The 21,941-nt window shown below is 42.6% G+C and overlaps 1 protein-coding gene across 4 annotated transcripts in view; it reads left to right on the forward strand.

The window, feature by feature from the left end:
* The window catches only part of Prune2 (prune homolog 2 with BCH domain), a 261,664-nt gene that overhangs the window by 228,001 nt on the left and 11,722 nt on the right, over window positions 1-21,941 (forward strand). For 2 of the 4 annotated variants that reach the window (XM_029472616.1, XM_029472618.1), the window contains exons 12-17: window positions 2,786-2,959; window positions 5,540-5,548; window positions 8,705-8,807; window positions 9,371-9,502; window positions 11,129-11,215; window positions 19,351-19,449. In XM_029472616.1, coding sequence (XP_029328476.1) covers window positions 2,786-2,959; window positions 5,540-5,548; window positions 8,705-8,807; window positions 9,371-9,502; window positions 11,129-11,215; window positions 19,351-19,449 — 604 coding nt within the window. The remainder of the gene's footprint in view (window positions 1-2,785; window positions 2,960-5,539; window positions 5,549-8,704; window positions 8,808-9,370; window positions 9,503-11,128; window positions 11,216-19,350; window positions 19,450-21,941) is intronic. The other 2 variants (XM_029472617.1, XM_029472619.1) reach the window with 1 other exon arrangement.

The following is a 21,941-nucleotide window of genomic DNA, read 5'->3' on the forward strand; positions in this document are numbered from 1 at the left end:
AACTCAGAAATCCGCCTGCCTCTGCCTCCCGAGTGCTGGGATTAAAGGCGTGCGCCACCACGCCCGGCTCTGAAGTATGTTTATAGAACATTTCATCCTAAAGCAGGGGAATATATCTTTTCCTTGGCACCTCATGGTACCTTTTCCAAAACTGACCATGTAATTGGTCGCAGGGCAGGCCTCGACAGACACAGGAAGATTGAGCTGATCCCATGCATCCTATCAGATCACCACGGACTAAGGCTGGTCTGAAATATCAACAAAAACGAGGGAAAGCCCACATACACATGAAAGCTGAACAATGCCCTACTCCATGATAAGTTGATCGAGGAGGAAAGAAAGAAAGACTTTTTAGAATCTAATGAAAATGAAGGCACATCATACCAAAACTTATGGAAAACAATGAAAGCAGTGATAGGAGGAAAGCTCATAGCTCTAAGTGCCTCCAAAGAGAAACTGAAGAGAGCTTACACTAGCAGCTGGACAGTACACCTTAAAGCTCTAGCACAAAAAGAAGCAAATACACCCAAGAGGAGTAGACAGCAGGAAATGATCAAGCAAATAGAAACAAAAAGAACTGTACAAAGAAGCAACAAACCCAGGACCTGGTTCTTTGAGAAAAATCAACAAGATAGATAAACCCTTAGCAGACTAACCAGAGGGCACAGAGACAGAATACAAATTAATAAAATCAGAAGTGAAAAGGGAGACATAACAATGAAATATATCTTAAAATAATTCTTATGTGTGTTGAATATTAACAGTTGAAAATATTAAAATCGTGTTCTACAAACATCATGGAAATAGCATTGATATTTTTTCTCAGTGTGCTTGAAATTAGCATTTTCTTAATGTTTAACTTCAAAGAGTTTTTGCTATTTTGAAATTTTTAAAATATACTTACTGATAAATTTAAAAAAAATTAAAAACAAAGAAAGAAAAGAAAGAAAAAACCACTCCCCCCAAAACAACAAAGTGTGTGAAAAAAAGCCCAAAAAACAAAACAGATAAATGCAAATACAAACACACAACATACCTTTCCCCATCCCTTTACAGAGATCACCAGGGATTAGAGCAAGTGAGGGAACACTGTAGGAAGTTTGGTGGGCAGTGAGTTCACCAAAGTTTAGATGCATGGTGAGTTCATCAAGGGTTTGTGTGTGTGGGGATGCTCCTAAATCAATGGTGGGCATATGTCTACATGGGCATCAGAAGATATACCATGCTCTTTTAGACATACTCTAAACCTAGAGTTCTTAGGTGTCAGGGAGAAGATGAGAAGATGCTAGCCGAGAGAGCTAGCATTAACAGCCAAGTTTCCCACCTCAAGGAGAAAGGGTGAAATACCAGACAAATGAAGGTGGCATGGTGTTCGCATCCTTGACAAGCTGCTGAGTGCTGTTGGGAACATAGTGGGACCAGAATGAGCCAGGGCTCTGTGGGTGGTATGGCGGTTGGTGTTGGCAAAAAGAGCAAGGGCTTCCCAGCTGACCTTCAGTTTCCAGTACTAAGTAGTTAGGTACTGGTGTATATTTAGTGACTGCCAAATCTTCCAGGATGCAACGTTGTTTGTGGGTCCTCATAGGCTGTGTCTAGTTCCAAGGGCTTGCTCAAGCTTTCCTGGTTTTGCTCACTCACTTTCCCAGAGTGTGAGTGTTCTGAGTAGGCTTCTAAACTAACTGTGGGGCATGTCAAGGGAAGTGAGTATTAAAGGTGGCTCAGACAAAGATCCACAAGCCCAAGGTATTCACAGCCTCTTCAGACCGAGAGTCACACCCAAGGCATGTCAGTAGCTTAGGAGAGTTTACAGAGCACACTATGGCTTGTATTTGCTGCTAGCTTTGTTACTAACAGTTTCTGCATTGGTCTATTGTTTAATACCTGCTGCCCTACCCAGTGCCGGTGGGTAGGAAGCACAGCACTGCTGTTACTATCATTATGCTACAGGAAGATTGAGACCAAGAACAGTGTAATTTAAATGGTCTTTTTCCACTGTATAAAAATATGAAGGATAATATCTCAGAACTAGGGGAGACGATATAGATAACCTTTCTCTTTAGATCATTTAAAGCTAAGAAGACTACCCTTTGTTAATCTTTACCAGTACTTCTAGTGAAAATAGTTAGCAGTTGCAGCTTATTCTTTTAATAAACAACATGATTATTTTGAATGCATAAGAACAAATTTCCTACCAAAGAATACTCAGTGGGACTTTTGCTGCTGTTGTTGCTTTGTGAACCCAAAATTTCCAGTCTACAAAGCTGCTTGTGTCTCATTTACTCTACAATCTTTGCTGTAGCATATTTTGAAACAATGCATGGAGAGTGTTACCAGACTTGTGTATAAGCATATGTCCTAGCTTCACAACAGAACAGGAGCTTCATCCCTGTCCTATGAGACTTACAGGAGAGGTCTAAGCCTGGGAGCATCATCAAGTTAAGGCATTCAAACAGTCCAAACAACTGGGGGAAGGAGGACCAAGGAAGCCAAAGGCACCTGGGCCTGATATCACCCAACCAGAAAGACCTATAGTGCTTACCCAGCATGAACAAGGTTGGTACTAGAACTCCAACCTCAACTGTTCCTACTTCAGCATGGCCTTAGGAAATGGTTTGGTTCATCAATCAGTCCATAAGGTAGGTGTCGTGTGGTCAGGCTGCTGCCCGGCCCTAAGGAAACAATGGGTGCTATGCAGCTCTAGTAGGTGTCTCTGCAAGTAGGTGTCTTACAATCCAGTCTCCTGTCTGCTTTTCCTGTGAAGTCCTGCTCTGTGCTTCACTTCCAGAAGATCCCACGGCCAACAAAAGCTCTGGTCAAGAGTCAGAGTCTATTCCAGAGTATACGGCTGAAGAGGAGCGAGAAGACAACCGGCTGTGGAGGACGGTGGTCATCGGGGAGCAGGAGCAACGGATTGACATGAAGGTCATTGAACCCTACAGGAGAGTCATTTCTCACGGAGGTACTCAATCTGTTCGAGTCCAGGAAGTGGGAGAAGCCAACTCTAGTTTTCACTGGGAAACAAATGCGGGTCCAGCTGAGTTCTCAGTGCTTAGAACCCCAGAGTGATTATAAGACCTGGAGTGGCTGCCTGTCCTCTACAGAGGCTCTGACTCATCTTGTTAGATTCAGCCTAATAGTTACTTCCCCTACGCTAAGTTTGTTTACCTGTGAACCACATTAAATTTGGAACAGACAAAAGCTAATCACCATCAAAACCTCCATTTTGGCAAGAGACCCAGCAGAGGGCAAAGTGTGTCTTGTATGTCCAGTGTTTTACCTGAGGGCTCCGGGCACCCATGTGGCTTTGATCAATTGGAGATTCAGAAAAAAAAAAAAAAGTCAGATGAGCACAGACATTGCATTGAATGTTGTTGACTTCAGAAAACATCAGTGGCTGTTTGGTTTGTCTGCTGCATGTGTCCCTGTCCTGTCATCTCAAGGCACCTCCCTAACCACCTAGACATCCGTGAAAATGTGCCAGTTCATGAGACAGCTGCTGCTGTCGGTGCTCTCTATACCCTAATGAGAACTAGGAAACTCACTAGTGCAGTGCATTAAGGGTTTGCTTTTCAGCACTAGTGGCTAAAACCAGGGGTTCGCATATGCTAGGTAAAGGCTCCACCACTGAGCTGTATCCTTAGCCCTTCTTGATACTTCATCAAATCAAGAGAATTCGATTTCTAAGGAGCACACAGTTATGTTGGGCAATTATCCCTCCCACAATGCATCTCTCACCTTCCTTCTCATGTATCACTACCTCCCATGAGCACCAGGGCCACCCAAGGAAACTGATTGACTGAGAGACAAGGATACCCTTAGGATTCATTGACCAGACCGTTCTATTTCCTGCCTTACTGTATGCCCTAGAACAGCAGTGTGGCCCTGGGATGGCTGCTGTGGGCAGGGGTAGGATCCTCTGAGAGGAATCTCATCTCTCCCACAGTCTTTTGGAATGATGCTGAGCAAAGCTTGCTGAGAGTAGCCAAGGACTGTAGAGTTGAGCCCTTGCCTGGGATATGAAGCAAAACCAGAATCCTTCTCCAGTGTTCACAGAAGTCCTCCTTGCTTCAAAGTGCCCCTCTGGTAGTTTTGTTTTGTTTACTTTGGGAAGTAAACAAACAAACAAACAAATCTCACAAAGATTGACTACAGAATGGCTGACTGGGCTTTCTCTAAAATGCATGGAAAATATAGAAAAGTCTGCCAGAGTAAGTCAAAGTCACCTGGAGATGAGGCCCGGACATGCTTCCCCTGGCTCTCTGTCTTTTTTTTTTTTTTTTTTTTCCTGGCTCTCTGTCTTAAAGCCCATGTCATGAAAAGGCTGGCTCATGTTCTTCTGTCACTGTAAGGCCAAACTACCTCTTAATACCTCAGTGGAATCACCTATTTGTCTTTTGAAGCTCAGTCAAATCAAGTGAGTTGGGTGTCCTGGTGTCCAGGTCATTGGAATCAGGCCAGAGTGGTCACCAGGAGTACACTTGGTGGTGAAGACTGTCTCTGCCTGCCATGGTCTCTGTAAAGTCCATCTGTGATCCGAGGAAACTCGTTTGCTGAGCTCCATCCCTGCCACCTCCCCCCCTTGGCACTGGCTCCTCTCCACAGTGTGTTGTGTGCACTTGGATCTTGTCTGAGTGAATCAGTTTGTGTTGAAGAGAAGGCCACCTTTCCTTTCCCTGGCTCTGCCTCAGTCTCCTCCAAGCACCCAGCTGCATGAATATGCCTCTGGCTGTCCCCTCGGCCCACCCATTATCAAGAAGCCACCTCTCCCTACATGCTGGGCAGCTTTTGTGCTCTAGGTCAGAATCGCTCAGATGTTACTTCTGAATTTGACAAAGTTTAGTCTTCCATGTTGGAAACTCACACCACTCTCCTGAATTCTGTGGGAACACAGCATCTTAGCATCCAGCCAAGCTCCTCAGCCTGGCTTCTGGGGGACATGTCAAAACAGACGGCACAGTAGACACAGTAGAGTCTTGCTTCTGAGCTCCCATTTGCTCTGAAGATGTTTCCTGTCAGTCCCAAGAGAAACTTCCGCTAGGACAGTGTTCAGCACAGGAAACTGCAAGGTGGGAGCAACCAAGGGCTTAGAGAAACTGACCCACTGTCAGAGGCTGCCCAGGATTCACAGCTGTGTTTATAATTCACTCTTCAGATTTGGTAACCATGGCACGAGCACCCTGTGCACAGTTCAGGGTCTCGGACCTTGGTACATCCCCTAGCGTTCTCTGGCCTCAGCTACTCTATCTGCTGAAAGAGGCAGATTGTGTTGCCAATGTTCACATCTTATGGACCCAGGAATAACATTCTTGTCATCTGCTTAACACCCCTACTACCACCACTAGAAAAAAGCAAGATGCGTGATGGATGGTTTTACATAGCCCATGCCAAGGGATCATATGGAAGCCAGACCTGATATGTATAGTTTTTATAGGTAGAGCTGAGAGTAAGGTCACTGAATAACCAAGAGCCGTCATACTGAAGGACGTTAACAAAGAGTTTCCTTTCTTCTTCTCTTTTTACTTCTCTTATTTCACTCTAGGAGACTCAGGTAACCTTCTCTGCAGTGTTGCTGGACAAACAAGCCTGGAGAGCATGAGCAGAAGCCTTGCTGGCTGGTGTGTGTGTGTGTGTGTTCTGTTGCACCCGTGACATCTTTCCTTCTCTCTCCATTCCATTTGCTGGCCGGCAAACTTGTGTCACATCTCTTTCATGCCTCTTGGGTCACCTCAGGTAAGGTCTGCCATCACTGCTCCATAGGGGCGCAGGAGGCTCCATGGTGGAGTTGCTGGCACCCACCCATCCCTGGCTGCCACCAGAACATGCATCTTATGCCTGCCTCTTGTTTATAAGAACAGCATCTGACAAGTTAATATTTAAACAACCACGCTCCAAGCCAGGCCTTTGATACCAGCTACTTGGGAGTCTAAGACAGGGAAATTCTAAATGTAAGGCTTCCTAGGCTATAGAGTAATTGGAGGCCAACCTGGGCAACTTATTGAGACGCTGACTCAAAATGAATATAAAAATAAGACTGAAGATGAGGCTTAGCAGAAGAACATTGCCACAGTCTATGCCAGGACTTAGGTGCAATCCCCAGTATAAATAGACAGGCAAACAAAATTTCATATGAATTTTGTTGTTACCAACAGGCAACTTTACCTGAACAGTGGCATGGTTTGGGACAGAAGATGAGGGGTTAGCTGGTCCCAGAAAGCATCTGTATAGAGGACTACAGAGAAAAGTACCTCATTCTAGTTACTGTTCTTACTCATAAGTATTTTATTTTGTTTTATTTTATTTTATTTTATTTTATTGAGATAGGAACTAGATGTACGGCCCAGGGCATCCTTGAACTAATAATCTTTCTGCTATAGCATCCCAAGTGCTATGATTGCCAGAATATGCTACCATGTCTCACTGGTAAGCAGTTATTTTTTCAAGCACGTCCAAAGCCTCACTCCAAAGATATCAGTTCACAATTTAGGGGACAGGCTTTCTCGTGAAAATCCCCCTCTTCCTCTGTTGCTGTTCTTGCAATCCCCCCTTATTTTCTTCCCTTTCATTTTGCCCCATTTTTTCTTACAGCTCATCTACTCGAAGTGCCTAGGGTCATTTTTATTTGTAAACTCAGCAACTTTTATACAAAGCTAATGGCTCATGTGGACAGCGCCCCTGTGTGCTCCTTTGTTAGACGGTACGGGGATTGCAATGCCACGGCATTCTGAGCACACATAACATTTCTTAGGGATCCCCCGGAAGCAGAAAAGCTCATGGAATAGCCCTGATCTCAGCGAGGTGACGCCTGCGGCTGACAGCTGTGTTGGGAAAGATGGTCTGTGCTTGCTCTCCCAGTGGGACTGTGGCATCAACCCTTTTGTGTCTGATGCTTATGTTCTCCTGTGCTGTCTGAACTGTATGTCTTCATGTTAGCTCACGTCAGCATCCCTTGCGGATTTCCATTTATCTGTGAGTCCTTGGAAGTAAAACTGTTTGAAACAGGAACTTCCAGCATAAAAGAACTCTCTTGAGATTTTCTTCACGCTAACACTCTGAGAAGGAGCTGGGAGATAACTACGTAATGGCAATCATGGACTTGAAGCAGCAAGACCAGAGGGAGGCTGAGGGGATGCTGTCTCACAAATATGCTACACCAGATGTAATATGGACATAGGCGGCATCTTGTATGATAAGTGGCAAAAGCAGAAAACAAAAACAAAACAAAAACAAAAAGCAAAAACAAAGCCATCCTGTACAACACCCCAAACTAGTCACGCTTACAAGCATTTTTAGTTCACTTTCCTCCCGCTTTGCTGGTGGTAGAGTCATAATCGGTATCTCTGTAAGGGACATCATGGGGAACCCATCCCAATCTACCATCAACATTTGCCTGCTACATCCCCACCAGAACCATAGCCACACACTATAGAAAATAAAACACGCTTGAGTTTTGAGAGAACGGGATCAGGCCTTGGGGTACTCTTGTCCTGCCCTGCTCAAAGCCTCAAAGGCATCTATCTTTATGTAATGACTACAAGGTTGGAACCATATAATGTAAACTACTACTGAGTATGTAGATGGGAATATTTGATGGGCTGGTGAGATGGCTAAGCAGTTAAGGGTTCTACCTGCCTGGTGACATGTATTTCCTGACCAGAACTCCTATGGTAGAAGGAGAGAACTGACCCTTACAAATTGTCCTCTGACCTCCACAGGGGGCCAGGGGACATGTTTGTACACTTGTCACACTCAAACACCAGATGTATGTATGTATGTATGGATAGATAGATAGATAGATAGATAGATAGATAGATAGATAGATAGATAGATAGATAAGCTCTGATGAAACAGAATGCTTGTGGGAGAGATGCTAAAATTATGTCAGCTATTTCAGAAGATGAGAATGTTGTCCTGGGGTGTATCTATGTTCTTTGACTTTCGCAGTTTGAATGGTGGATTTACCTGCCTTTCACAGATATTGTTTTTCTCAGCTCCACCTGCAAATAGCACTTCCACCTCCCACCCAGCTCATCCGGAAATGATTCTCAAGTTTTCCCACATGCATATATTTTCATAGGGCTCACAGAGAATTTAGGTAGGCCCTTTTTTTAGTACACTGCTTTCTCTAAGCTGTGAGGCTGTGAATTTGGTGTTGTTATTCTGGGCCTAGCCAGAAGTTACCACATCTTCCTGCACTTGCTGTTATATCCAGAGAATCCAGGATTACTACAGTCAAATGACTAGGCCTGGAAATCAAAATTAAGGTATTTTGCATGTCTCTCTACTAGGCCCTGGTTACTGGAGTGTATGGGTCTGGGATTATATTGCAATCCACTGACTAAATGTCGCAGTTAACTGTATCTCAAACTAGAGAGAATCAATATAGGTCTAACAGAACCTCTTTCAGCCATCAGAATGAAATTTTATATAGACTAGCATTTTTGTAAATCAGTGTTAAGTTAGAGACATATGAGTCAAACTGTCTCATAGTATACATACAAGACTCTATATTAACATGTTAACCACTAAAAGATAAATACATGTGTATATACGTATAGGGTACCCCTCACTATGCTTGCTCATTTTATGATATAGTGCATATATATGCATACACGCCGGGCAAGACTTCAGATTTCTGTGGTTATGAGCAATGTGAGCTTGTTAAGGGATTTCACTCAGTTACACATATCTTCTCATTTGTCCCCAGGATACTATGGGGACGGTCTGAATGCCATCATTGTGTTTGCTGCCTGCTTTCTGCCAGACAGCAGCCGGGCGGATTACCACTATGTCATGGAAAACCTTTTCCTGTGAGTGGTGATTGGGTTGACCTCCGCGGGCACGTGACGACTGATAACAAACGTCTTTCACTGAATGGGTGTATGGCCTAGCCTGAGCCTTTGATAAGAAGCCAGTAGGACTTCAGTCACAGAGCCTTGCCCTAGGGAACTTTGTTCATAGAATAGAGGGTTAAGCAAATGAGCACAGTTTGGCCTGTAGTTAAAACTTGCCTGACATTTCCTTTGGGCAGAGGATTGTTTTTGTTTCTGATAGCATGGTCTTGGTGAGGAAAACCTGCCTTCACTGACTCTTGACCTTGGTTAATCTGAGTTGCCCTTAATGTTTGATAACATTGCTGATATTATTATTTTTTTTAATGTCGGCTTTTAAACCCACATATTTTTCTAGGGTGGCTGCCCATGTACAAATAAAAGGGCAATGGTGATGCATTGTTCTCAAGGAAAAGAGACCACGTACCACTGTTCTTCAGTGTCTTTCACCCTGTAATTTGAATGTCACTTAATTACAGTGTAAATACAATGAGATCTCTGATGTGGGAACTGAAAACATTTCTCTTCCTTCCTGCGATCAGATATGTAATAAGTACCTTAGAGCTGATGGTTGCTGAAGACTACATGATCGTGTACTTAAATGGTGCAACCCCAAGGAGGAAGATGCCAGGACTAGGCTGGATGAAGAAATGCTACCAGATGATTGACAGACGGTATGTAGCTGCAGCCATTTAACCACTGTTTTGACGACCTCAGGATCTCTCGAGTAGCTCTCTTTTAGCCTATATAATACAGGCATATCTTAGAGATACCAGGTCACTCATTCGTGAAGCAGCAAGTTGTCAAAATATTAATGAAGTGTTGTGTGATGCTTAAAGCTGCTCCTTCCTGGATTTTGCTGGCTGTCATCCTGAAGCTGGCAGACCTGATCCACTCTAGATTGAAGGTGTGTTGGTGCAACTTGAATGGACAAACCTAGGCACCCATGAGTCTCAGTGGTGTCATGTGACCCGGCTACTGTTTTCTATACTAGGGCAATGATGGCTTAGAACACTGTTGTGTTAGTTCAGTATTCAGTGACTGCTAGCCCAGCACTGCCTTTGTGTGCATCCTTCCTCTCGACTCAGACGAACTTTATTGTCCTATATAGGAAAATTAACATAAGCCAACTACTCATTTATGATATCTAATATGTATTACATCCCATTAGATGAGGCTTCTTTCATAAATGCCATGAGAGTACCTTTGACTAAAATCCCTTTTATGATCTAACAATAATAAAATAGCATTGTTAATACTAAAAATGTGCCTGAAAACCAAGAATTATTTTAAAAAGGCTGATTTTCTTTATATTTAAGAACAAAACAAGGCTTAGTCAGAGAAAAGAAATCATCAAGGGTTAGAGGATGTAGCTTATTTGGAAGAGTGCTAGAGTGTGCAGTGTCTCATCACCTGCATATAAACTATAATCCCTGAATTCCTGAGGTGACAGCAAGAGAATCCAAAGCTGGAGGTCATCCCAGCTACCCAGTGAGTGTGAGGCCAGCCTGGGCTACACAAGTTCCTGTCTCAAAACCAAAATCAATAAAACATAAATTAATAGTAAAATCGTTGGAGAGTATATTCTTGTCAAGTTAACCAAGGTAAAGGTGACAAAATTTAAAATCATCATGAAGCAAAAATAGGGCAATTGTTATACATCTGTCTGCTGTAGAAATATTACCCTTCTCTTTCACATTTGCACTGCTGGAGAAGTGAGACATAAGTGTCAAGTTATGTCTCAAAAGCCACTTCAGGACGTTAGGGAGATAACTTAGTTTATGAAGTGCTTGCCAGGCAAGCACAAAGACCTGAGTTCAATTTCTCAGGTAAAACAAATCACTGAGGTGTGGTAGTGCGTGCTTACATGCCTAGTTCTTGGAAGGCAGAAACAAGCAGACTCCTGGAGCTCACTGGCTGGCCAGCAGAGTCTGATCAGCAAACCCCAGGTCTTAGTGGGAGACTGTTTCAGAAAACAAGGTAGATGGCTCTTGAAGAGTAACACTAGAAACTGGGTTCTCTGCAGGAATGCACGTGCACTATACACACACCCAAGCATGTGAACACACACACACACACACACACACGTGCATGCACACATGTGTGCACAGACATAGGATTGAGGAGAGAGAGAAAACGTATAAACGGCATTTTAAAAATTAATCCTGGACATTCTAAACATCAGAAATAGCCTTCCTAAGAAGCCCTCACCAGAACTGCATATATCCATATTTGGGGGTCTGTTTTCTATTGGAAAGTAAGTTAGCAATAATATAGAATTGTTTCTTTTTTCAAAATAGGTTGCGCAAGAATTTGAAGTCATTCATCATTGTCCACCCATCATGGTTCATCAGGACAATCCTAGCGGTGACTCGGCCTTTTATAAGGTATAACTGTGATAGTCATAAGATGACTGCGTGATGTCTTTTCAGAGTATGCAAAAATGTACAAAAATAAAAAAGTACACAACAAGGGCTTTTAAGCTAAGAGAATCCAGGGAAACTCAATTTCCCTCTGCCTTCCTGGAAAGATACTTTGTACTATGCATCAAGAGTCTTCATTTAAAGGGTCAGGTGTGATGGCACACACCTGTAATTTCAGCACTCAGGATTCGAAGGCACAAGGATTACAAGTTTTAGGCCATAGGGTTCTTTAGGAAACACTTATTTTTTTAAAAAGATGCTATTTATTTCATATAAGTATTTTCTCCAACTATTGCAAAGTCTGGCCTCTAAATTACTTTCCGCAGGTGTGGGCCGTGAATGGTGAGTTCCATGCCACACTGGAGTATGAGCCAATACTTTACAGAGATTCGTTATTTTTGTATGAAATAGAACATTTGGGTGACATGAGATGGTAAAGGCTAGAAAGGACTAAAGTGCAGGCCTTAAGTGTGTCATTTCCTCTGGGAAAGAACTGTGCAGGCACCAAAACTGGGTGAAGCATCTGAGGGGCCATTTCGAGAGTTGTACTGGGCTCAAATGTAAGGATTGCTGCTTCTATTCAGTGAATATTCTTTTTTTTTAATACACAATGAATTTTATTAATGTATACAAGTAAAATATTGATATAAAAATATTTTTAAATATTTTTTATTACGTATTTTCCTCAATTACATTTCCAATGCTATCCCAAAAGTCCCCCATACCCTCCCCCCCCCCACTCCCCTACCCACCCATTCCCACTTTTTGGCCCTGGCGTTCCCCTGTACTGGGGCATATAAAGTTTGCATGTCCAATGGGCCTCTCTTTCCACTGATGGCCTACTAGGCCATCTTTTGATACATATGCAGCTAGAGTCAAGAGCTCCGGGTACTGGTTAGTTCATAATGTTGTTGCACCTACAGGGTTGCAGATCTCTTTAGCTCCTTGGATACTTTATCTAGCTCCTCCATTGGGGGCCCTGTGATCCATCCAATAGCTGACTGTGAGCATCCACTTATGTGTTTGCTAGGCCCTGGCCTAGTCTCACAAGAGATAGCTATATCAGGGTCCTTTCAGCAAATGCTTGCTAGTGTATGCAATGGTGTCATTGTTTGGAGGCTAATTATGGGATGGATCAGTGAATATTTAACACTCGACTTAGGCACTATATGGCTTCATGTTTGGAGATGTGAAGAAAATAAGACACGGTTCATAATATAGTAAAACTTGAAACAGTCAAATGATTGAAACAGTATTTATTTTCCAGAAACCTTTAAAAATAGAATAGAGTCTCACATATCATCAAGGTAGATAATAAGTAAGTGCAAAATGTGTGTGTGTTTGTGTGTGTGTGTGTATACATGTAAATAAGGGAGCTGTGTTGCTTTGTTTTTTTTTTTCATTGTACTTTCCAGGCTTTTTTGTTTTAGAAAGATTGGTGTTTTAATAAAATTAAAATACTAAATATTGTTATGATGATATTTATTAGCATTCTCATTCCTGACTCTAACAATAGAGTAGCAGGATTCTGCTGGCAACAGATGCACTGCTGGCTAAAATATGAGGGATCTGATGAATTGCGTTTTTAAAACAGTTTTATGGCATGTGGGCTGGTGAAGTAATTCAGTAAGTAGTTCAGTAGTAAGTGTTTGCTGCCCAAACTTGATGACCTGAGTTCAAACCTCAGAATCCCACATTAAAAACCAGATATGGCCAGATGTGGTGGCAAACACCTTTAATCCCAGCACACAGGGGGCAGAGGCAAATGGATCTCTGTGAGCTGGAGGCCAATCTGTCTACAGAAAAAGTTCCAGGACAGCCAGGACCATTACATAGGGAAATCCTTTCTCAAAACAACATCACAAACAAAACAAAAATAAACAACAACCAGCCAACCAAACAGATGTGGTGGTCTACATCTGTAATCCCAGCATTCCTGTAAGAGATAGTAACAGGAGAATCAGCCTGAAGTCTGTGTCCAGTGACCTGGAGTAGGGCACCTGCAGAAATAGGATCCTGCCTCAACAAGGTGACCTGGGAGAACCAGTTCCCCAAATTTATCTTCTGTGGCACATGTATGCCTCCCACAGAGAAAGGGGATGGTATTTTGAATATTATAGAGTGCAAAGTATATAAAAAGGTACTTATTAACTACAGAAATGATTTGATAAGAGAGTAAGAATCAATGTACACAGATAAGCTTTTAAAATTCTAGCTTTCTGTTTTATTTATTTTTGATTTATCTTCTGTATATGCATGTTTTGCCTGAGAAGGTCAGAAGAGGGTGTCTAGTCTCCGGAACTAGGTTACACATGGTTGTTAGTTGTCGCACGGGTGCTAGGACTTGAACCCACATCCTTGGGAAGAGAAGTAAGCGATCTTAACTGATGAGTCACCTCTTCAGCCCAAATTTTAGCTTTAAAAATACCAAAAGCTTATTTAAAATTTTGTATGAGCCCTACCCCTCTCCAGCCACAGCACAGCTGCACCAGAGGTGGCCTGGGTACAGGAGAGCTGGCACCCTTCCCAGCCAGCTGCACTCAACAGTTGATGGCTTCTGGCAGGGGTGCAGGTGAAGAAAGACTTCACTCACTTTCCCTAGTGGGGCTGGCCACAAGGAGTTTGACCATGCTCCAGTGAGTGTATCAACAACAATAAATGGAAACGGGCCTTTAATCCCAGCACTCGGGAGGCAGAGGCAGGCGGATTTCTGAGTTCAAGGCCAGCCTGGTCTACAAAGTGAGTTCCAGGACAGCCAGGGCTATACATAGAAACCCTGTCTCGAAAAACAAAAAACAAAACAAAACAAAAAACCAAAAACAACAATAAATGGACCTTTTTTCTTTTCTTTCTCCTTCTCTTTTGAAAGGGAGGTCATGGGTGGAGGGGTAGACACAGAAATAATGGTGTGTATTGATGTAAGATTCCCAAATAATCAACAAGAAACAAAAGTGCAAAAAGGAGTTTTGTATAGGTATGTGCACATAAGCGCGAGTCTGTGGAGGTCAGAAGTGGGCATCTGATCCCATGGAGCTGGAGTTGCGGCAGGTGTGAGCCACCTAATAAATGGGATGCTGGGAGCCAAATTCGGTTTTCTGCGGCAGTAGTAAGTACCCTTACTGAGGATCCATCTCACCAGCTCCCCAAATTCAGCTCTTAGAGAACAAGTTTTAGTTTTGGGCCTTTTGAGATAAGGTCATGCTCTATACCCCAGATTAGCCTGTGACTTAGTAAGTAGCCCAGGCCAATCTTGAACTGACTGAAATTCTCCTGCCTCAATATCAACACTGACTTCTTCATTCACTTCCTTTTCTTCCTCCTCCACTTTTTCTTCTTTCTTCTTCTTTTGTTTTGTTGTCTGTTTGTTGTTTTTTTGTTTGGGGGGGGTCTTGCTTTTGTTTGTTTGGCTGGTTGTGTTTTTTGTTTTTGTTTTGTTTTGTTTTGAGACAGGGTCTCTCTTTATGGTCCTGGCTATCTTGGAGATTTCTATGTAGACTAGGATTGCCTCAGACTCACAAAACTCCTCCTGTCACTGCTTCCTGACAGTTCTTGGATTAAAGTCATGTGCCACCAGACCCAGCCTTGCCTCAACTTCTTGAATACTAGAATTATGGGCCTAGGTCATCATGTAAATGTAAAACTTTTTAATAAATAAAATATTTTTTGCTGTATGAATTTTAAAAATGATAATGGTTTAGCACACAGTGGCTTCATGTGCCTGCCATGTGTAATTTGCAAGTCCTAAGACTATAAAACAAATAGAATTAAACTACCCTAATGTAACTCTAACCTGAGAGGCTTCATCCAGCAGCTGATGGAAACAGATGCAAAGAGCCACAGCCAAACAATAGGCAGAGCTCAGGGAGTCTTGTGGAAGATTGGGAGGAAGGTTTCGTTTGTGGGAACCCAGGGAGTCAAGGACACCACAAGAAGACCTACAGAACCAACTAACCTGGGCCCATGGGGCCTCACAGAGACTGAACCATCAACCGGAGAGAATGCTTGGTCTGGACCTAGGCCCCTACACATATGTAGCAGATGTGCAGCATGGTCTTCATGTGGGTCCCCTAATTGGATCAGGGACTGTCTCTGACTTGGGCTCTGTTGCCTGCCTTTGGATAACTTTCCCCTAGCTGGGCTGCCTTGTCTGGCTTCAGTGAGAAAGGATGCACTTAGTCCTGATGAGACTTGATGTGCCAGGTTAAATTGGTAGGGGAGGAAGGCTCCCTTTCTCTGAAGAGAAGGGGAAGGGGTAATGGGAGAATCATGGTGGGAGGATACGATTGGAGGGAGAGGATGGGGTCTACAATTAGGATGTAAAGTGAATAAATAAATTAGTGAAAGAAATAATTAAACCATCGACCAAAAGCAATAGTCAGTGGTTTAGGTCTTATTGATAACTCTGGTCTTGGTTTCAGGTACATTATCTGAATATGGTCTCTGCCATTATCAGCCACAGACACTGTAGAAACAAGTAAATGACTGTGACCCAGTCAAACTTTATTTCTGATCACTAAGCTATTGTTGGTTGGCGTTCTCTTCAGCCACTTAAAAACTATATGAGCAGAGCTGGAGAGATGGCTCCATGATAAAAGAACTTACTGAACAAGCACAAAGGCTGGAGATCAGATCCCAGCATGCATAAAAAAGCAAGGGGTGGTCCTGAAAACTCCTATAACCCTATCAGAAGAGACAAAGACTGGAAGACAGAGCTTTCTGGTGGCTGGCCTAGCTGAAAAAGCACAGGCTCTATCTTCAGTGAGAGATCCTGACTCAAAAGAAGAAGAAACAACTAATAGAGAAGGATACTTGATGTTCTTCTGTGGCTACACACACACACACACACACACACACACACACACACACACATGCCACACACCATAGCTAAAGAGCAACATCTTTGGTGAAGGTATATGAGAAGCAGTTTTTAAAATGAGCTCCTTGTTTGAGCCAAATACCCATCATTCCCTTAGTCACAGATGACCGAGAACTTGCACAACTCAATGGCTGCCCTCCAGGAGCTCCAAATCTCGCTATGGATTCAGGCAGCTAAGTGGGCAGTGACCATGTAAAGTGAAATGGAAGCACTTTGTGGGGGTGATATCTCTAGGTAAGGATGAGTTTGAGGGTAATTCGTATAAAGCAAGGGGTTGGGAGGTGTGTATCTAGGCTATCTTCAAGGTGACTTTTGAGGGACTAGGTAGGTTAGCTAGCTGAAAGTAAGAAGAAATGTAGCTGCCATTTGAACTTTGTGAGTTATTCTTTCTTCCACTTTTCTCCAACCTTTCAACTCCCTACCACTAGACTGGAGGGGAAAAAAGCATAGAAAGAAAAGGGGAAAATGTTAATAACTGCTGATTAGAGACATTGAGTTCCTTGGGGGCAAGTTTGATCTTTGCCATCAAGGTAATCATTTTTTTCTTTTTTTTTCTTCCTTGGGCACAACTACTTAAACTGTGACCAGCAACAACCAACAGTGATCAACCAACAAGCCATCATGCCTCTGAAAAGCCCCCAGAATTCCAAACGCCATACAATTACAGAAACTATCTGTATCTGCTGCTAGCAACAATCACGCCCCTACTAGAGCACGAGGCAAATCATAGTCAGCTGCTGTGGACAATCTGCAGCAGCCCCATATCCCCACTCCTGGGATTAAAATGAAAACTTATTCTTGTAATATTTCTGTGTATTTTTTTAAAGAAGCCAAAACTCCAAAATTACAAAGCAAAGCAATCCAGTTAGAGGAAAGGGCAGGCAGGAGGCACAAAGGGCAGAGCGTAGTGTGTGGAAAACTATCTGTTCCAGAGAACAAATCATCAGAGGGGGTGGGGTGTGTCTCTGCCTTCCTCCTCACTTGTCTGCTTAGTCTTTTAGTAGAACTCCAGTCTGTGCCAAACCCCAAAGGAAGTAGTTTAGAGGCCCATATAGCGTGTTGTGTTATTGGGAATATATGTTGACCCAAGACTTGGCTGGAAGATTGGAAGTATGTTGGAAACAGGAGGATTGCTTATAAGTCATAGTCCCTGGTAAAAGCCACAAGTAAAACATTAATTCCATATATGTATGTGTGTGTGTGTGTGTGTATACTGAGCAGGAGGAATGGTTAAAAAGTCAATTAACAGGCAGTTCACACAATCAAGAGGCTCATCGAAATCATGAAAGAATTTTAGATCATTGAGCAAATTCACTCCAAGCAGAGTGGAATATCTTTAAACTAGTTTGCAATTACACTAGTAAGAAGAGAACACATTTTCAGAAGTGCATCTCATCGTTTGATGTGGTGCCAGATTCTCCCTTGACCAACCGACCACCAGTTCCCCAGAGACCAAGTCTCCACTCAGTGTCACCCGGCTCCTTCCAGGTACAGCTATGCACGTACACACATCTAAGATGATGCCGTTGTTCCAGACTGCTCGTAACCCAAATCTAATTTTATTGGGATGTAGTTTCGAATGTTGACCTCTCCAGAATGAACTTTCTAACTAAATATTTTAAAAAGTAAAGAAGTTATTTTAGTTACACTTGAAAAATTGAGAGGCATGTAAATCTACACATGCTTTTAAAGCAGAATCAAACTTGGTGGTCTGAAAGTACTCAAAATAATTCTGCTTATTAAAATGAATGAACAGAGATGGCAACTAAGCCTTAACCCAGGACGATGGGGAAGCTAGCTATGCTCAGGACTGTGGGTTCTGAGGCTAGACCGCACAGCTTCTCCAGGCTCCCCCCACTGAGTATTGGAAAGACCCTCCCCTCTCACCAGCATGTATGTAATAAGAAAAAAAAAACAGTTAATTCCCATAAATCATGTAAAACAGTGCCTGGTGAAATAGTACACAATTTCCTCCTAGAGTCCACTCTTGGTATCTGTGACTTCTGCAAGTGCAGACTCGGCCAACCACAGAATGGGAGAGGGGAATACAGTACCTTCTAGAATGATAGAAAATGGCGTCTTATTTTTAAAGGAAATCTTAACTATTATCTAATAAATAAAGCTTTTGCTATCACCTATAAATTACTCTGGAAAATATTAAACATCCCTGAACATACACAGGCTTTTTCTTGTTGGGCTTTTTGTTCTTGTTTTCAGAGAGCATTTTCAGTGTGTGTGTATAATTCATGTGTAAATTCTACAGTATTTTATGAACAGACTTTAACACCATTGAACATTGGGCATGCAGGATTGGGTGGCGGTTTCTGGAACCAATCCAGCATGGCTGCTGAGGGTGAGGTGTGTGCGGAATCTGAAGGCATGGTACTCACAGAGGTAGACTGGTAAATTCAAGGCGCCGGCGTTGTAAGATACTCAAAGGGCACACAATTTCAGTTCAAAAATGAAGATGTTCAAGGGAGTGCTTATACTGCAGGATGGCCAGCATTAGTAGACATGTTTTATGCTTTCAAATTTCTAAGAAGTTAGCCTCAAAATGTTCTCACTAAAAAAAACCAAACAAACAAAAAACTAAAATTAAAATAAAAAACCTAAATAAAAGAAAATGAACATGTGAGGTATCATGTGTTACCGAGCACAACTTAGCAGTTCCACAAAGCACTTGGTACTTCAGAACACTTGCTATATACATGAAGTACACACATGCACACACACACATTTGTTGATTAAAAAATAGTAATGGCAATTCCTAGTATTTTCTAATTGACATGTATGCATATATGTATGTATGTATGTATGCATATATGTGTTATTCATGGCATATAACAATAATAAAGAAGAAATTAGTTTGTGAGGGGGAGGGAAGGGTTAGAGGCATGGTGGAGATGTAGTAGTTATGAATGAACTTCTGATAAATTAAAAATATTACAAAACAGTTATTAAGCAGTGCTGACCCCATAACAATGGCTGAGGTAATGTTATCCTTTCTGCTCAGCAAGCATGCTGGGTCAACCTTGAGCATATCAAGAATTCAGGATGTGGGTATAGGTCAGAGTGGATGCTTTACATGTGTTAGAGCCTGGGTTTTGTCCCCACTGATAATAATATAGAAAAGAACTGCAAGAAGGCTTTTGGGGAAAGACAGCAGCTTTAGGAGGGAAGCGTAGTGACTGATGATCTAAGTCTCTTCTTTTTCTTCTTCCAGCTCAAAATTCAGCAGTAAAATTAAATATGTGACTAGCTTATCTGAGCTCAGTGGCCTGATCCCCATGGACTGCATCCACATTCCAGAGAGCATCATCAAGTGAGTATGAGGGCTCTGAAGCGCCGGTGGCTGGTGAGAAAAAAGTCGCACCAGAGAAGGGGGATGGGAAAACAAGCCCTTCTAGAATGATGGGAAATGTCATCTTATTTCTAAAGGAGATAGGTATTATCTAATAAATAAAGCTTTGGCTCTCACCTAAAAATTGCTATTCTTTCAGATCCTCTTTCGCATGACTTGTAACGATTAATTATGGACTTTTACTTTTTATTTCATACAATATATTTGATCATATCTTTTCAACCAAGATTAACTATTGGCATTTTTACCTTGAAATTTGTTTCCACCCTGGAGACACCATTAGTATGAGCTAGAACATTTATACCTGTTACACTATACATTAAGGTTTTCCCATATTTTAGATTTTTTTCCCTTAAGTAATTTGTCTACATGAGCCCAGAAAATAGGTACAAAGAAAAACTGTTTTCTTCAAATCCCTCCCCACCAATGCCTTTCGAGGGAAGATTAGATGGAGAGCCTTTGATGAGGAGTGGGTGGGTGGTGAGTAATAGTCTCCTTGCTTAGGACCAGGCAAGGAGGCAGCCTGGGGTGGAAAGCACACACACCGTGGGTGTGAAGATCATGTTTGGAAGTAGTAATGAAAGCTAACTCAAAGTATTTGGAACTGGAATATGAAGGCAGAGATGTTAGAGCATGGACATTCCTATCTGATACACTGTTGCAAAGAACCATTAATTTTCTGTGGGTCCTGTCCTGCTTTTGTCTCTTGATGTGGCTGATTAATCTGTTCTTGTTTCATTGGACTTGAAAGGGTCCCTTACCCTTACCATTTACCCCGGAACAAAAAAGACCTGTGCTTTATAGCTCACTTAATTAAACCCCACCTCACAGATACCAGGTAAGTAAGTTAGTAAGAAGTTACTGATGGAAATATGAGGAGGGACCAGGCAGGGATGGGACCAGAGTTTAAATCTAAATTAGCCTGTCACCAAATGTCCACATGCTTTTCTAGTAGGGTCTTCATCTTTCTTCAAATGTCATCCTAAGTCCAATACCTCACAAATAGATATATTTGGTTTCTCTCCATCAGCCAAATCCGGCCCTAATACTGGCTACTGATAGACTTACTGGAGTCAGGTGACTCAGCTTAACCAAGCAGTATTGATGAGATTGTAACCAGGGCTTCAGTCCTCAGGGGCTTCACTGAAGTCTCACAACCAGTGCACTCTCCAGCTCTGGCCTGTGTGCCATAAGCTGCACCCTGTCCCCCAAATCCACTCTTTAAAAAATAATGATGCTATAGAGTCAATGGGGATTCCTAGGAGCAACAGAGACTTCAAATGAGCAGCTGCTGGTGGGATGGTGCCTAGCATCCTGGAAAATTAATAGCCAAAAGTCATGCCAGGCCAGTGGCTTCTGGGTCCTTTATCCCACAGACTCGAAGAATGCATTTCATAGACAATGGGGAGGATGAGTTTTAGGATGGAGTTTAGTTTATAGACAAGATACCAACAGAGTTCCTGGATAGTAAGAGCAGGTCCCAAGGAAAGGATGCCATCAAATGTCCCTATCTAGGGGTTAATAGGACTTTTCTAGATTGGGATAGCAGGGGATCTGATCAGCGCAGTTGTCCCACATACCACATTATTTATGTGCTCCAGTTTCTGTCACAGACTCATATATAGCTTCCAGACAAGAGTATTCCTGGCTATGTAAAAGAAAAAAGATAAAAAGAAACCAGAACGGGACAATATGCCCCAAACCCACTTACATTTCTAGCCTCTAGCCAGGACAGAACTACAGACATGTCTGGCTCCTGTCCAAGGACAAAAATCAGATCTGATCCTTTTTGAGGAGCTGCCCCTAAAAGTGTTCGACAAGATTCTGTCTCCTGCTCTCATCATTTTCGACCAACTTTCCAGAAAAGCAGCAGGGGTTCCATGATGTGTCAGAGAAAACGGGATGAAGAGAGGGTGGGGTTCGGAGGCGATTCCATGCGAACCTTCCCTCCCAGTTCTCAGTGTCTGAGACTTCAGGCTGCCTATCATAATCCTCCCAGGTTTAATGTTCACATCTGTAAAATGGGGGAGTAATTCTCAGAGTATGGACGGGCCTGAGGATTAAATGAGACCAGGAAACAGAGAGCCACTATAGGCTATGATTGAGTCGCTTTGACGACTTACTGTACAATTTGCAAATCGACACAGACAGAACTATTTTCTTTTACTGAATAACATTCCAAGCATCTGATCCCAGCCAGTCCCAAGACCAGAATTCAGCTGGGTGGAGCCTGGCATCAATAGGATGAAATGCAGTTTATATTCATCGATGACAGCTAGCTCTTATTAGCTAGGGATGGTTGTAGTGAACAGAGTTACTGTAGACACTCAGTGAACCCTGAGCTATTATTCCTGAGGGAAATCCAGGGCTGTGATCCTGTCTCTGGCTGCAATTTCTTCATCAACCATCAGTATATTAACCTTGGTTCATGTGTGTCTCTGTCTGAGAAAGCT

This window comes from Mus caroli, chromosome 19, assembly GCF_900094665.2.
Source record: "Mus caroli chromosome 19, CAROLI_EIJ_v1.1, whole genome shotgun sequence".
NCBI classification, from domain to species: Eukaryota; Metazoa; Chordata; class Mammalia; order Rodentia; family Muridae; genus Mus; species Mus caroli.